The sequence below is a fragment of the Sebastes fasciatus genome, chromosome 5 (assembly GCF_043250625.1).
Source record: "Sebastes fasciatus isolate fSebFas1 chromosome 5, fSebFas1.pri, whole genome shotgun sequence".
NCBI lineage: Eukaryota > Metazoa > Chordata > Actinopteri > Perciformes > Sebastidae > Sebastes > Sebastes fasciatus.
In genome coordinates this window covers 34,683,789-34,702,513 of record NC_133799.1, presented here as the reverse complement: position 1 = coordinate 34,702,513, position 18,725 = coordinate 34,683,789, and the positions used below count along the sequence as shown (strand labels likewise).

At 39.3% G+C, this 18,725-nt stretch overlaps 1 protein-coding gene across 2 annotated transcripts in view; it reads right to left on the bottom strand.

Moving 5' to 3' along the window:
• The window catches only part of naaladl2 (N-acetylated alpha-linked acidic dipeptidase like 2), a 534,957-nt gene that overhangs the window by 17,009 nt on the left and 499,223 nt on the right, over positions 1 to 18,725 (bottom strand). For both annotated transcript variants that reach the window (XM_074636907.1, XM_074636908.1), the window contains one exon: positions 11,240 to 11,333. In XM_074636907.1, coding sequence (XP_074493008.1) covers positions 11,240 to 11,333 — 94 coding nt within the window. The remainder of the gene's footprint in view (positions 1 to 11,239; positions 11,334 to 18,725) is intronic.

Here is an 18,725-nt window from a genome sequence, read left to right as displayed (position 1 = left end):
TAGGCAGTATATTTTTGGCATCATTGGGCAAAAATTCCATAATAACCTTTTCAGCATATTGTAATTCAAGTGTTCTGAGAGATAAATAGACTTCTGCACCTCCTCATGGCTCTGTTTTCAGGCTTTAAAAAATCTTGAGAGAGCGTTCCTATTGGCTGTGCTCCAGTCATGTGACCGGAACTTGGCGTTCCTTCACCAGATTTCACAATGGCTGCGGCGTCACAAATTTTCTCATTTTACAGCTAAACCATGCACTACAAGATGATTCTGAAAACATCTGAGGAGAGATATAGGCATTAACGTAACATAATATTGATTCATATTTGATCAGCGCTGCCTATTTTGACCGTTTGGTCGGAGTACGCAAGTGATTGACAGCCGGCTCTCATAGACGGCAGCTGGACAGCAGACCTCAGATCAGCTCTTACTGCTTGTTTTCCTCCAGTCTGTGAAATCTTACAGATGCTGTTAAGAACACCGGAGGACACAGAGGCACAACATTTTTTTCAGGTTACCTGTTTCATGTACTACTGTCACGATATAGCGACCGTTTTATAAAAATAACTTGTTTTAATCATATTTACTCCAATCTCGCCTACTTCAGCTTTAACTTTTTCAGCAGTTTGAGCTCCAGTAGCTCTTCTATTGGATTAGACAACACGGGCCAGCCTTCGCTCCCCATGTGCATCAATGAGCCTCGGGTCTGACCCTGTTGCCGGTTCACCAGTTCTCCTTCCTCGGACCACTTTTGGTAGGTCCTGACCACTGCAGACCGGGAACATCCCACAAGAGTTGCAGTTTTGGAGATGCTCTGACCCAGTCGTCTAGCCAGCACTATTTGGTCCTTTGTCAAAGTCACTCACATCCTTACGCTGGCCCATTTTCTCTGCTTCCAACACAAAGTTCAAAATGTTCACTTGCTGTCTAATATATCCCACCCACTGCCAGGTGCCATGGTAACGAGATAACATAATTTGGTGCCCCATTATTAGTAATATACTGTATATATACTGTGTATATATATATATATATATATATATATATATATATGTGTATTGTTATTCATAATTAACTCTTATATTTGCTAATTACAAGACCAGCTCCTACCTGCGTCCCCAACATAATGTTGTAGTTTTGTTGCCCAAACCTAAAAATATTTGTAGCTTTGTTGCTTAAACCTAAAGTAGAAGTTGTTTTTGTTTGTGTTAATAACGTAACGTTTCATTCAGTTTTACAACGTGTTGTTTTCAAGTTTCGCTTTCACTTTTACAACATAGTAGGGCCCCAATGACCCACATCTATTGGCTCACTGAAATAAATGGGTGATAACAGCCTTGTGAACCTACTATTAATTTAGCAGGCCCTTACTAGCCTACACACTTGGAACAGATGTGTGTTGGTAACCACCTATTCAATACCCTGATAACAGTCAGATCTGGTGCACCAAACTGACAGAAGTTGAAATAATTAAAACTGATAGCCATAACCGTCACGTTCATACTCAAATCACACAAGGACCTCTGAGCCAACTTCAATTCACTAACGAAGATGTGAGATTTGGTTGAAAACGCCAGAAGAGGCTAGTAAGTGAACATCGAGAAAAAATTGTTTTGTTAAACCTGCAGTGACGGAGTTCTTTGGGCACATTACATAGAGTAATTTGATCCGTTTATATGAAAATATTAATTAGCGCAGATTTAAATCCATTTTATTTTTAAATTATCCAGTAGCCTATACACTCGTGTGTTACTATGTTGTGGAACATTTAAAGAAAACCTTGAAATGGTAATTCTTAGTGTCGGTTGGAATCAGTGGCTCATCCTACTGTTTCTCTCACTCTTTTGTTCTTCTATCTGGGTTAAATTTATAAGGTGTTCAAATCTTAGTGTCTACATGCCAGCTTTTACCCTGCAACCACTGCCATTAAACAACCCACACTGTATACACACACACACACACACCACACACCAGGAATTATTTATCATGCCTCACTATCTCACACACACACACACACACACACACACACACACACACACACACACACACACACACACACACACACTTCAAAAAGTATTTCTTTCGCTGTCCTGTTCCTCCTCCTCTTCTTTCTGTCCATCTGGTGCCTCTATGTATTTTTAACCAGCAGAGATAAAAGTTTTCTCCCACCTGTTTTCTGGTTGAACAATAGCTGCTCGGTACGAAGCATTGATAGTATCTACACCATACTCAGATTTATAACTTTAAGACGTTTATAATGGAATTAAATTTAATACCAATTAGGGGCCTGAAATCTGTGACAAGCAGCCTCTTTTTGATGACACACATCTGATGAAAATAGTAAAACTGAATGTAAGTATAAGGAAAATGACACTTGCTGCAATTATATATTTGTATTTAATCAGGCAGTCTCATTGATATTAAGATCTCTTTTCTCGTCTTTGCATATTCTTGAAACAGCGAGCGATTTGTCAAGGACACCTCCCTTTTTGCAAAAGTGTTGGACCTCAAACGCGGCTTGAAAGTCTCTCGCTCGTCTGGCTCTTCGCCGCCGCCAGCCTGCTTCGTTTTGTTGCCGTCTTTCTGAGATTGGCACTGTCATTCAATGTTCAATATATATTGCCATTAATCATTGTTTACTTGTTTATATCCGTAATTAATTTATCCCTGATTCCCTTACAAGAAAAACATTGAGGAATCCTGACCTACACTGTTCAGTATCAGATATTTATTTCACAGTCACACTGATTGAATTTTTGGCAAAAAAAAGTTACTGTATCGATTTCAAGTCATTGAAATCGTATCGCTCTAGATGAGCCAAATATCATCCTTGAATCGCATCGGAACCATGGAAATTTATACATATCGTTGTATAAACGTATCGTTACTCTAGCTTACTGCTAGCGGTTTAGGAATGTGACACTTTGACAGTTTGAATCCTGGCTAATAAGCTTTGATTGGTCGACTGTTTCTCCAGCTGGTGGAAACAGCCGTCATTGGACAAAAATCAGAGATGTGGTCGACGTGGACGAAAATTCAAAGGTCTGGGACCAGGCTAGAGACAACCTGTCCATTGGTCCAGAAGAAAATGCAACAGTTAGTGAATTTTATGTAGTAATGATCAAATAGCTTAGCCACTTAAAGCTGAAGTAGGCAAGATTGGAGCAAATATGATTAAAAAATGTTATTTTTATAAAACGGTCACTATATCGTGACAGTAGTACATGAAACAGGTAACCTGAAAAAAATCATGTGTCTCTGTGTCCTCCGGTGCTACTAACGGCATCTGCAAGATTTCACAGACCGGAGGAAAACAAGCGGTAAGAGCTGATCTGAAGTCTGCTGTCCATCTGCCATCTATGAGAGTCGGCTGTCAATCACTCGTGAACTCCGACCAAACAGTGAAACTAGGCAGCGCTGATCAAATATGAATCAATATTATGATACGTTAATGCCTATTTCTCTCCTCAAATGTTTTCAGAATCATCTTGTAGTGCACAGTTTAGCTGTAAAATGAGGAAGTTTGTGCCACCGCCGCCACACATTGCCAAAAATATACTGCCTACTGCCACTTTAATGGCATAATTCTGCTTTATCATTTGTGTTTTGGCTGGATGATGAAATGATGCTCACTGCATTGCAGCACTGTTCTTCACCTCACCACTGACGTGCAAAGTTGCCAAGAAGGTGTATCTTTTATGCCAATAAAGTGCCTTTGAATTGAATTGATAGAGAGGAGAAAAGGGGGGGGGGGGGGGGGGCAGACATATACGGGTACAATGTGATGAAGAAACAGACAGAGGCTACAGGCAGGTGTAATGATCAGTCATCTCTCTCTCTCTCTCAGGTCATAATCTGCCCATTAGTCTCAGAAGGGGAAGCATAACCACTCAATCTAGGCCTTAATGGGACGGTGCTTACATGCTTAGACGGAGCCAGTGAACCTGTGCCACTGAACAATTGCCTCGCTGGTACAATGAATGAGAATTCTAGTTGAAGCCCACACAGTACATGCGACGGAGAGCGCCTCTTCATCTCTTTCAATCTCCGATCTTATTGTGTAAATGGTTCCAGACATTGTTATGTAGATCTATTGTATCTCAAGCAGGAAGCATTAATTCTTTACAGTGTGCATTTTCTTATTGAAATGTGTAATATGTAGTACAGAGCAACTCAAACACTGCATTTATTATCTATTCATAAATCTCACCCTGACAACATACCCGAGGTTTTTTTTCGGTGCAGAACAAAAAGCAACATGACATTTTTGTTTATTCTGAGTTCGCAATCGAAGACAACACGCAGGCTAAATTCATCAAAGCCTCTGTTGTGCATCCTCTTTCAAAGGTCATCTTAATATTCAAGGACAGATTCTCTGCACGCTTCGAGACTGTGACTGAATAAGCTGATTTTGGTTCAGAGGGCCTGAGAGGTTGTACAGCTTGCTAACTGCTGAATATTTTGGAAATGTAAATTTATACTAAGCTCAGACCTTGACTAAAGCGCTGCATTCTTCTTACCATGCAAGTTGCACACTTTTGGGGGATAGATATGTAAATCGCTCGATGTAGCTCGTATACACAGAGGACCGCTTTCCTGAATTTAACATGTGCCTGTATTGGCAATCCGTGTGTCTAACTTAAAACTGATTTGATATGTCATTCCCCTAACCTACAACACATCATACCCTGCTGGATCTAGCCAAGGGGGGTGCTTCTACAAATATATAGAACACAGAATTTAGGAAATATTGGGTTTTCATCAGCAGCAACCTAACACGACTCCTATACAGCTGGAAGCGAAAAAGTAAAATAAAGCAGATGTCTGAAAGTACAAACATGGAGGCGTGAGAGAAACTTACAGCCCGGACACACCGGGAACGTCAGGAGCACGTCACTCCTGAATATATGGAATGAAATCCTGTATATATGGAATGAAATGTGAGAATATGGAATGAAATCCTGAATATATGGAATGAAATGTGAGAATATGGACTGAAATCCTGAATATATTGAATGATACTTTGAGAATATGGAATGAAATCCAGAATATATGGAATGAACCCTGAGAATATTGAATGAAAATCTGAATATATGGAATGAAATGTGAGAATATGGAATGAAATCCTGAATATATGGAATGAAATGTGAGAATATGGACTGAAATCCTGAATATATGGAATGATACTTTGAGAACATGGAATGAAATCCTGAATATATGGAATGAAATGTGAGAATATGGAATGAAATCCTGAATATATGGAATGAAATGTGAGAATATGGACTGAAATCCTGAATATATGGAATGATACTTTGAGAACATGGAATGAAATCCAGAATATATGGAATGAAATCCTGAGAATATTGAATGAAATCCTGAATATATGGAATGAAATCCTGAATTATGGAATGAAATCCTGAATATATGCAATGAAATCCTGAATGTATGGAATGAAATCCTGAATGTATGGAATGAAATGTGAGAATATGGACTGAAATCCTGAATATATTGAATGATACTTTGAGAATATGGAATGAAATCCTGAATATATGGAAGGAAATCCTGAATTTATGGAATGAAACTGATAATGTGGAATGAAATCTTACGTCATCAAGGCGCTGCCGCCATCTTGGTTTAGGGTCATTATCCGTACAGATCTTGGTGCTGCTAGACTCGTTTGTCACTATGAGCGAGTCAGCATGAAATCTAGTATCAGCAATCCTAAGTAATGAGGAGATAATTAACACCCTGGTGAATGTGTGTACCACTGGCCAAAATAATACTGGTAAACATATTCAACACCGTTCTACAGATGAAGAGTTATTCCCCTTTTCATCTTGGAAGAGTAATGCAGAACTGAACCAGTTCACTAAAGTTGGGAAAATATTTGAACTTCCCGGATCAATAACTCATAAGGTAAGCAACGAGCTACAAGCTCATTTTAATCAAAACGAGCCGTCCTCCGAGCTATGCTCTGTTATCCTCACCCATAACTCCACATGACTCAGTTCAAAGCAGCACGGTTGAAGCTACAGCGGGAGTAATGTTAACGTTGTGGCTTTCAAACACCGCTAGCAGCTGATATTTACAGATGAATTAACGGCGCACAGTGCAGCGGGCTCTGGTTGTGAACGCTGGTCACATCAGAGAACTGTAAAGCCCGGGCCACACAGCGCGCATCATGCTGGCGTGACGGCAACGTCGCGTGTTGTTTTTTATTTCGGCGTCCATGTTAACAGGTTAGAGTGGACACACTGCCCGCATGAGACGCACGTCAGACGTGCGTCAGACGCACGTCAGACGTGCGTCTATTTTATAGAATAGAAGGCTCGCCTATTTTTCACGCTTGCCGCTTACCTCTCGGCTGCGTCTCCCAGCAGCAACAGACAGTGAAGGTGATCTATTGACAGTATATGAGCAAGATTACTACAGTTTCCATGTCTAGACATCTGTAGAATATGTCACTGACCATCAATATTTTACACTTCCTATCTAGATTTCAAAATAAAAGTCCTCTAGCGTTTTTAGTGCACAGAATCATTCATTCATTAACACAATGCTTTTATTCTGAAATACTCTAAATAAAGCAGTTGTCTGCTTGCAGGTTTCCATCAAGTTAATATAGTACAGGCTTTTAATTATGTAAACACTGTAGTAGTCATAGCAGAAACCCTACATATGCTATACATATAATAGACTGGGTTAATAGGTTATAAGAACATCAGGTGATAGTTGGCAGTATTTTTCCGATGCGCTCTCTCTCTCTCTCTCTCTCTCTCTCTCTCTCTCTCTCTCTCTCTCTCTCTCTCAACAAACACAACGTAACTTTATTGTTCTTTCTTTTAGAGGTGTTATTTAATTTTTTTAAAGATATTTAATAATAATTTTCGTTTTCTAAAGGTTAACAAATAACGAAACTGTTTATTTTGCTTTGTTTTATAATAATAAAAAAAAAAAACTTTACTTATATTTATCATTCTGAAATACTTCAGGTGTTTTTCTCCATCAAGGCGCAGTTCAGCAACAAGGTGGTGAAAAACTCCAAGTTGCCTGAGATGTCGGAACATCAGCATTTATAATGTAAATTGCTGTCCCGCCCCAGATGTAAATTAAGTCGTTTTCGATAAAAGCCGGAACCTGGAATGCTGTAGAACAGGAACCCGAAACCCCCTGGAAATGTTGTTTAAAACTGTGCCAGTCAAAGTGAAGAGGGATTGCTGTAGGCTCTCTCTTACTACTAATGTATTTATTTATTTTTTTGTATTAATATATAGCCCACAGAAATCCCTCTTCACTGTCAATGAAGAGGGATTTATATATATATATATATATATATATATAGCCCATAGAAATCCCTCCTCATTGTCAGTGAAGAGGGATTTATATATATAGCCCATATAAATCCCTCCTCACTGTCAGTGAAGAGGGATTTATATATATATAAATCCCTCTTCACTGACAGAAAAGAGGGATTTATATGGGCTATATATTAATATTTATGTATGAATTTATTTGCTTGTTTTTAATAATATTTACAAATTACCACACAGTTCTTACCCTTTTTTGTCTTAAATAAATATAAATCACATTTATTATGAAGTTAAATGGCCATTAAAAGGCAAACTCTATGTAGAAAGAAAGGGCTGTCAGCAACAGCAAAAACACAGCTGACAGGTAGCTCCGGGACGCTCCCGAGACGTGGGTAACTCGCGTCTAGTGTGAACACCCTAGGTGGGCATGACGCGGCCATGACGTGACGCTGCCGTCACGCGAGCATGATGCGCGCTGTGTGGCCCCGGCGTAAGTGTGTCTGTTGTGTTAATGGAAATACGTTTAATAACATATACAACACAGTATATCATGCTTCAAACAACAATCTTTCATTTTTACTTTACTACTCTTTACTTATTTGTGTAGCCCACTCCAATATTGTAAAAAGTGAGATTTTCATGTCTTTTATATTATAAAGCAGGTTTAAGTGCTTTAAAAATACTGTTAAAATATCAAAACGCTCAATATACGGAGAAATACACACAGCCCGTATTCAGAAATTGTGCTTTGGGACAAGCCGTTATGATTTCGGTCCATTTGTGATGTCACAAATATACAATATTTAGACCATTACACGGTTTTAAATGTAAACATTCTAAATGTGTCCCAGTTTATTTCCTGTGGCAGTGTATGTAAATAACATCAACTGACAGGAAGTAAACATGGACCCAAACTGCTGCTTAGCAACGCAATTCCATTGCACTAAAACGGAGCATTTCACACAGAGTGTAAATACAGATATATTCATGCAGACAGTATGAGGATTTTTTAATTTTTTTTTGAACATTACAGCATGTAAACATGTTCTAGTAGAAACACAAAATACAAGTATGAACCTGAAAATGAGCATGATATGGGACCTTTAAGTTACTCGCTACAACTGCTTTAACTTCTACTTGAGTACTTTTTTTTGCAAAGTAACAGTACTTTTACAATTTTTGGCTACTCCACCCACCACTGATCAGAGTTACCTTTTTTTTTTTTTAAAGTTATTTTTTTGGTGGCATTTTTCCATTTTTATTGAGGACAGTGGATAGAGTCTTGAAAGGGGGGAGAGAGAGAGTGGATGCGGAAAGGGCCGCAGGCCGGATTCGAACCCGGGCCGCCGCGGTCAGGACCAAGCCTTGATACATGGACGCCCACTCTACCAACTGAGCTAAAGCTGGGGAACAATAGTGTGGGTGGGCGGGGTAAGAAGGTGGAAAAAGGGGGAGAAAGGGGGGAGAGGAAAAGAGGAGGAAAAGAGAGGAAAAGAAAGAAAAAGAGAGAAAGAGAGAAGAAAACACAATTCTGTAGCTCTTATTTTCACCCACATGGTGTTTTGAAGTCTTTATACACCATAGTATTTTTGTTAAAGAATAAAAACATTATTTTTTGTGCTTTTCGGGGGGAACAGTACATGTCCACTTGAGAGGCAGTTCGAATCTCGTCTCTGGCAGGGTCGAAGTTTATAATATGCAGTAAAAAATAGTTTGTGTTGCTCGTGTAAACTTGAATTGACTCAAGATATAATTTTAATGCAAGACTTGTGCACTGCAACTAATACATTAATATTGAAAATCGTTCAGGTTTCCTTATACAGTCATATAACTGGTAGATTACTACAGATAACAAATATACAAAACATTATCATCATCCATGATGATGTTTTGCATTATTATTATTGCATACATCCTCCTTATGACTGATTAATGAACTGTTAGGCAAGATAGGTCAAAATGTTAGTAGAATAAATCATAATGTACTGGAGAATAGTTGAGCAATATTGGGATGGACTTGCTGTGTGTAATTAATTAAAAAAATAACCATAGGAATACACATGAATTGAGACAGTAATGATATTAAAGCTTTAACTTTATTGTCTTTGGGCCTGGAACACGTGAAACAACAAGAACAAATAATTTGAAGAAGATAATACTATTCTTAATGTTTGTCATTGGGTCTGATTCCCTGCAACATCAGACAGAATGATTTACAGCACACAGATTCACCAGAAACTCCTTCAGCTCAGACTCCAGCGGGGCCTCCGGCAGTGACCAGCCCACTGTAGATTGCTGGGCCCTCTGTCAACGTCCAGCAGGTTTTGCTACAGGGCCACAATTGTGCTTCCCTTATAAAAAAACATGAAAAGAACAACAGAGACTGAATATTTATTCACACAACAGGCTTATGTGAGTAATTAATGAAATGAAAACAACAACATTGTCTTATTCTTTTTGGACTAAGCATGGTATTCCAAATTACAGATATTACTAACCTGCTGGTTGCTGAGAGTCATGGAGCTCTGTGTCCTCAGTTCTACCAGGTGCTCTGCAAGGCTGTCAACCAGATCCATACCTGGCACACCATGCCCGTCCCCTAAACATACAATTTGTCATCAGTAAGCAAATAAACAGGATAAACTGCTGTGAAATTACACTACATGTAACATATAATGTCTTAATGTCCGTATGCTGTCTGTTGTATGTTAAATAGATTCGACCCAACTGTTACTATTGCTTTGTTGTGAGGTTTATGTAAACATTACTTACCAACTGTATTTCTGCCACCTGAGACACCAGGTGAGGATTCAGACTGAACTGCAGGCTGAGCTTCTGGGGCAGAGGATACAGGATGACCGACAGCCTGGAGAAGTCTAAACAGACATTGAAATAAAACTTATATGTAGAAACAATTTCACACATATGATAATTATGTTTCTTTTACCTTGAAAAACCTTGCAAACTACAGTCATGTTTATATAACTTTAGTATGAACATTTAATATAACGTTTATGATCATATAATCATTAATCATGAACATTAATATAACACAGCAGTTATCTGACAGTTACCTGTCTGAGCTAAAAACAGTGATTGTGATAGTAAACTTTGTTTCACAACGCTAAGAAGCTAAACAGTAGCAGTCATACTGTATATGTATATATAGCTTTAGTATTAACATAACGTTTATGATCATATAATCATTAATATAACACCACAGTTATCTTACAGTTACCTGTCTGAGCTAAAAGAAGGGACTGTGGTAGTGTTAGTTTAACAACGCTGAGGAGCTCATACAGTAGGAGTAACGTTACCTCTATGTAACTGTAACTGTAACGTAGCCTCAGCATAATGATCAGAGCTCTGAACAGATTATAAAGTGATTGGTAACTAATTCACCAAGTCTAGCTAACATAATTAAAGCCAGGTGAGCTCAGACAGAGTAACATTACAAACCTATTCATTGATTTCACAGCGACTCTTAATCAGCCCACATTAAAAAACGCCAGAAAGCTAAAACACGTTTAATCCGTATTGTCTAAGAGAATCCAATATCACTGTTACGTAATGTTAATAATGGCATTTACCTGTCTGTAGCTGAATAGGCGTTTCTGCGACGACGGCAGTGAATAGTTCAAAAGTCCCTCCTCCGCTGGGACGGCTGTGATTGGCTATTCAAAAATGGATGACGTGGCGGAGATCAGCCACACGATTCGTTGCCTGAAAATGGAATCCAGAGCTCCGATTGGCTGTATCCGCGGTGAAAATGGATGACGTCGGTATTGAAAATGGATGACGTCGGCAGTGAAAATGGAAAGCCGCCACATGATTTGTCGAGAGAAAATGGAAATCCTGGAAGCTGATTCGTCGGCAGACCCACTCTAACCCTCTCCCGCTGCCGCTAACCCAGGTGCCCTGATCAGAGTTACCTTTGAGTTTGTTTTGAACATCCAGGGCAATGTCCAGAGGGTAGAATGGCAGCACAGGATCATTGACCAGTCGGAGAATGGCTTCGGCTGTCATCTGTAGAAACACAGCCAAAAGAGATTTGAATGAAGTTACACTCCACCCCCCCCCACTGCTGCATTCATGTATTTTGTCATTCCAATGTAAGCACAGAAACAGAAAGTTTGATTAAATTGTGGGAATGCAGGGCTTAATTTGTGCCAGATCCTGCCGGAACATGACTTTTTCTAACTAAATGTGTCACAAGTCTTTATGCCCCGTGTGGACGGTGCACACATGCCTCTATCTGCGCTCAGCATCTCCTTTCCTCATCCCTCTTTGTGTGCGAGTGTAGACGTACCTCAAAGTCACATTTGTTGGCTGTCTCCCGATAGTAAATGACAATGACATGTCAGAAAATGCAACAATATTTTCTATCAGTGCGTTGCACATGGCATTGTTTATTATGTCATTTCATTCCAGTGAGACCATTTTTTTGTAACTTGACATCACTGTATAATATGACCTGTTCTGACCTCTAGGATAATCACAGCCTCATGACACTTTACAAACACAAACTAGAGACCTAGAGCATTCAGAGGATGGATGGCTTTCCAGAACAAAAGTGATACCAAATCACAGCATGGCTTTTTCTATGGTGTTTTCAGGTCTTGGTGTCTTAATGTAGTATTTTGGAGGGCGTTTTGATCATTTTTATCAATTCTGGAGTGGTAAAAATGGTTAAATTTAACAACAAATCTGTGTAGCAAATAGTATCATCCCAAAAATTGCTGCAACAATTCATGAGCATAGGAATGTCCATACAGTACTTCTATCATAATGTTTGTAGCCTTTATACACTTTCACAATTTATTTTACTTAAAGTGGCAGTAGGCAGTATATTTTATCATTGGGCAAAAATTCCATAATAACCTTTCAGCATATTGTAATTCAAGTGTTCTGAGAGATAACTAGACTTCTGCTCCTCCTCATGGCTCTGTTTTCAGGCTTTAGAAAATCTAGCCCGTGACGGGAGACTTTGACCAATCACAGGTCATTTCATTGAAAGAGCGTTCCTATTGGCTGTGCTCCGGTCATGTGACCAGAACTTGGCATTCCTTTACCAGATTTCACAATGGCGGCGGTGTCACAAACTTTCTCATTTTACAGCTAAACCGTGCACTACAAGATGATTCTGAAAACATTTGAGGAGAGAAATAGGCATTAACGTAACATAATATTGATTCATATTTGATCAGCGCTGCCTAGTTTGACCGTTTGGTCGGCGTTCACGAGTGATTGACAGCCGGCTCTCATAGACAGCAGATGGACAGCAGACCTCAGATCAGCTCTTACTGCTTGTTTTCCTCCGGTCTGTGAAATCTTGCAGATGCCGTTAGGAGCACCGGAGGACACAGGAGGACACAGAGGCACAAGATTTTTTTCAGGTCACCTGTTTCATGTACTACTGTCACAATATAGCGTTTTATAAAAATTACTTTTTTAAAATCATATTTGCTCCAATCTTGCCTACTTCAGCTTTAATTGATTAATCAATATATATATTTAATTTCTGATTTCTGATTCATGTTGTGCCTTGTCCTCTACACCATCACAGGCCTCAGATCTGATTATGCACAACACACACCTTTTGTGATCCAGATTGTAAATTGAAAATCTGAGAGTCCATTGCAACGTCTTGCTTTTCATGCTGATTAGACAACAGCTGTCATGTTAGGGAAAAACAAATAATTGGGACAACTTTGGCTGCAGCGTGAGCAAACATTTATGGATTTCCCTGCTCGCTTGTGCTGGCACCCCCATACAGAGAAGCATCGTCCAAATCGCAGAGTGTCTGTCTGGCTCTGCTCTCACACTGAAGTGTCTTTCATCGTGATGGAAACAGTGTCACTGATGTGGCCACTCTCTCAGCAGGTAGAGGACTTGGCATGGCTTCGGCTTGTATTTTTTGATTCAAGTGTAACATCACTGCGGCTTGCTGTTCTAACCAGCTCCTCTGTATCAAATTACCACTGGGATTATTGATGTATTGATCCCCTTATTCCACACCTAGACTGTATCAATCTCACAGGAAATAGACCCCTCGCTGTACTGCAAGAAAAAAATTGTATTTCTCAGTGCCACACTGTAATTGGAATAACCTTTATCAGCCAAGGACATCACATGCGTGATTTACCCTGAGCTACATTCATTTTCACATTACAAAGATTCAGCATCACACAAGATACGGAGCTTCATCTTTTTCCACGTCTAGCCTCTGTATCCTCTCGCTCGTATTAATTTTTTTTATTTTATCAAATTATTATTATCTTTTGTCTTTTTGTTATTTCTTTTTATATTTTTGCCTTTATCGTATATATGATGGACAGTTTAGAGAGGCAGACAGGAATCAAAGAGACAGAGAAGGGGGTATGACATGCAAGGAAGTGACAGCATTACACTACATTAGTGTTCTCAAGGGGGAGGTGAATTCTTGGTACCACTGACAATATACTGTTATTGGTGTATTGATAATTAATATACAATTAATTAATAATATCACTTCAGTTCTAACCGCCAGCTGCTCAGTGCAGATGAGTTCAGCATGCATTATATGTTACTCTGTATCATGATTCAATTCACAGGGCTATAAGAGAGTGAACGGGGGATGATATCGAAGAAGAGTTTAGGCATTGAAGTGTTGTTCCTGCTAACCTTGCTAAACAACGACAGCTATCAGATGTCAGTCATTCATTGCCATGGCGATTGCCCACTTACGCTTCGTCCACACTGGGAACGTCAGCAGCGCGTGGCGGCTGCGCGATTGACGCGTCGGGTGTTCACACCAGCTGCATGTCTGCTGCGTTTCTGCTGCTGCTGTCAGCCCTTTCTTTCTACATAGAGTTTGCATTTTAATGGCCATTTAATTTCATTATAAATATCATTTATATTTATTTTAGACTGAGAAAGGTTAAGAAATGTGTCGTAATTGGTAAATAATAGTAATAATCCACAATTAAAACCCCTTACTATATTCATTGATTGGAGCTCTGCAAGTCACTGCATGTTCTACAACACTGTCCTGCAAATATTTCAGAATAAAAGCCTTGTGTTAAAAAATGAAGGAATTCTGTCAACAGAAAAAAAGCTTGAGGGCTTTCATTTTGAAATAAAAGCAGGAAGTATTGATTTAAAAACAACTGTGAGCTGTGAACTGCGCGGCTCGCGTAAAAAATAGGCAAGACCTTGAATCTCTAGAAGAGATGCAGCTGACACGCAGCCGGGCCGCGCGTCTGGCTGCTCTAACCTGTTAACACGGACGGCAAAATAAAAAACAACTGGTAACACAGCCGCCACACGCTCCTGACGTTCCCAGTGTGGATGAGGCTTTAGAAGCTTGAAACTTAGTCGCTGTTACCACAGACACATGTCCAAAAACGATTCAAAAAAAATTTGAAAAATAAAAAAGGCTGCAATGTCATTATCATTATTAGTACCAATATTCCTTATACAAAAACATTTCAGTAAAACTTTAAATACGTGTCTTATTGTCTGATGACTTGTGCTATGTTTTAAATATATATATTATTTAATATCTTTTATGCATTATGTAAAGAACAATTAATTCCCCTCGTGTATAAAATGTGCTAAATGTGCCTTTCCTTAAAAACAAAGGGAAAAAAAAACACAGTTGGGCCTTTTGCTCCATAGCTGAAGAGCGGAGGACAAAGTAAAGGTCAGTATGCAATACGGCTATCTCTCTCTCTCTCTCTCTCGCTCTCTCTCTCTCTCTGTGTGTGTGTGTGTGTGTGTTCCAGCTGACTTGCTTCATTCCTGGCTGGTTTGGCCTCCAGTCTGTCTCCAGTTGAGCAGACTCTTGGATGATAACCTCACTACACAATTCATCATTCATTCATAAAATGTAGTGTAGAGGGAAGTAGAATCATCCAGTTTTTGCCTTCACCAAGTTTTTGTTCCTGTTTGGGAGAGAGGCCAAGGAACCAGTAATTACATTTTGGTGCTAATCGGGATCCAATAGCACTGATATTTGTCCTGGTTTCCTTGGTTGAGGACTAATCTATGTATCACATACAGATTTGCTCCCATCTGTAAAGCTGCTCTAATCAATATTTCTATATACACAAAGGATGAAATGGCTTCATGCAATGTGCAATGCAGCGGTTACTAGTAACAAACCTGTAGAGAAAACAGAGCTAAGAGAGAGTGACATTTGCCAGATGGCCAGAAACAAGACTTAATGCTACTGTTGCTCCGTGTCTGCTGGACATATAAAAAGGCAACTCTTTGCTAACAAATTGACCATAACAACTTCATAAGGTAATAATTGGTCAATGTTGTGTTTGCAACTTGCCCCCAAATGGCTAAAAAAAAATAATAATGCCGGTTTAACACATTTGGCGCGCAATATGTTTGAATGAGCAATTGAATTGTAGATGTGGTCAACCAAATTGCAGGTGCAGGCGGACGATTGTTTCACCACCATTGACTTTTTTTTAACGCATACTTTCACTTTCAAGGTGGCTTTGAAACACAAGAAATGCAAGCCATACCAGTGTGAAACTTCAGTCTTGGCAATTTCGTCACGATTGATGAGGCGACACAGAATTTGCTTAAAGGTCCCATATTATAAAAAGTGAGATTTTCATGTCTTTTGTATTATAAAGCAGGTTTAAGTGCTATATAAATACTGTTAAACTATCAAAACGCTCAATATACGGCGAAACACATACAGACCATATTCAGAAATTGTGTTTGAAACAAGCCGTTAGGATTTGTGTCCATTTGTGATGTCACAAATATACAATATTTAGACCATTACAGAGTTTTAAAAGTAAACATTCTAAATGTGTCCCAGTTTGTTTCCTGTTTCAGTGTATGTAAATAGCATGGACCCAAACTGTTGCCTAGCAACGCAATTCCGTTGCAATTTCGTTGAAATGCACTAAAACGGAGCGTTTCAGACAGAGGGTGAATACAGGTATATTCAGGCAGACAGTATGAGGAAAATAAAGTTTTTTTTTAACATTACAGCATGTAAACATGTTCTAGTAGAAACACAAAATACAAGTATGAACCTGAAAATGAGCATGATATGTCCCCTTTAAATGACCTTTCATACAAGCTAGTTTTGAGCAGCAAAAGCAATTTTTTTTTAATTTTGGGAAAAATTGCCTGTATAGACAAAATATGTCAACATTGTATGTGCAAAAAAGTAACCTCTAAAATCTGTTTTCAAATGGTATAAAACACAAAATTTGGGACCTTGATCAGAATTTAAAGTACAGTTCTGTGAATTTAGAAATATGTTTGGCCACAAGGATGGACCAGTTTGGGTTTTAAAAAAGATTTAAAGACCAAAACTGGAAAGGTACATTATACTCTCACACCTCTGTGCTTATGTGATATCTGGCATCTTACTTGATCTACCTAATCAGCTGTCCCTATGTTACACTGCTTTGCTAGTGTTTGTAAAATGGCCTACAGTGTACAGATCTGTTCCGCACCTCTCCTCGTTGTTGTCACTTCCACTGAAATCAATCTGGCAGGGGGAAAGATTAGAGCATTGATTTGAGGCCGGTGAGTAATACTACTGCAGAAGGCATACATCAAAAGCCTGTAATGCGGCGGGACAGAAAAGGCCGTTGATTTCTTATTTATGGCCTTATTTCTGGATCGTACCCTTAACCGAGGCAGAGGAGTCAGAACGAGAGGGAGGCGGCGAGAGAGAGGAGAAGGGAGAGTTTGCGAGAGATAATGATGGAGGAAGAAAGGCAGAAAAGAGGCTGTGACATAACAGAAAGGAAAAGACAATCCAAACTAAAGAAAGATGACAGTTAGAGTGGAGTGGAATGTGGAACAAACTAGCCTGAGCATCTCCCTCTCATGTTTCTTCTTTTTCTTCTCCTCCTCTCCTGTCGTGACCTTCCCTCCCCCTCATCTCCTCTCCTGACCTTTTAGATTATAATGGAATCAGTGCCATCTGTCTAAATTACATCTCAGCGATGAAACACCATTCAGCTGTCGTCGCTATCTCTGTGAATTTTCCCTGGTATAGAGGAAGGAAAGGGGAGGAATTATTTATTTCATGCACGTTAATCTGGCCAGCTTATTGACTGACCCCGGGTCAAACGTCAAGACCCACGGTGACCCCAAAGCTCTAGAACAGCCCTCGGGTTGGCCAATATTATGCAACTGCATCAAAATCCTACTTGTACAGACAGAAAAACACGTTGCTTACTATACAACAGTTCTCTATATTTAAGAAATAACAGAATCAGTTAGTTTTAGTGTAAGCTCAAGTGAGAAGACAAATAGGCAATCATTCCAATCAGGCCGCAGCAGGTATTCAATAGTTGTCTAATGGATTCACTGGGTTATGTACCTCTGGCAGCCACTGATCAAGCCAGCTGATGGACATTTAACCCCTTACTGTACCATTCCGCCCTCTTTTTGGCTGGACCGCAGAGGGCCAGCCCTACAAATGCAAAAGTCTGTCACTGAGTGAGTGATGAGGTTACAGGATTGGTCGGCCGACTGTTGGAGTTTCCTCATTGGCCGTCATCGTCGTGTCTGGGCTCATAACGTCATCCGGCGGCGAGCTGTATTCACACACAGCGCCATTGCACTGACTGTATCTCACAAGCCACACGTCGCTACTGCAGTATGAACCCAAAATAATAATAATAATAATAATAATACAATAAACAGATCAAAATGATGCCAAAATAACGACATTATGATGTCGAATTCATGCTTTGTCAAGTCTGTCCGCAACACAACAAGCAAACAACTTTTAAAATGCTTGTTTTCTGAACGTAATTCGTATCGATCAATGCCAGACTATGTAGCTACTCCATCAACACACAACATAACGTCATCTAGGCATAAATATGGCAGCGACATTGTTGTAAACGGATCAAAAGTGTGCCGAAATAACTACATAATGATGCTGATTAGTAAAAAAAAGAATTCATGCTTTGTTAGGTCTGTTACCAAGACGACAAGCAAACGACTTTTAAAATGCTTGTTTTCTGAATGGAGCTCGGATCGATCAGTGCCAGACTATGCTAGCATTGTAGCTGCTCCATTAACACTCCATCTAGGAATAAAAACGGCAGCAACAACGTCAGTGATGACAGCGGGAATATCTCAACGCTGATAAACTTTCGCAACGTATGTACTGTATATTGTTACACACCACTTATATGATGATTTTGATACACATGAATCAACCCTTGAATCGGGATCAATAAAGTTACTATCTATCTATCTATCTATCTATCTATCTATCTATCTATCTATCTATCTGCTTTAATAAAAAAACTGATATACTTTTAAAATAAATTGCAAAAGTGTATAAGAGCGTAGAACATGATGATAAAAGTTTGTAATGGTCATTCCCATGCTCACTTTTGTTGCAGCAATCTTGGGGTTGATACCATTTGTTTC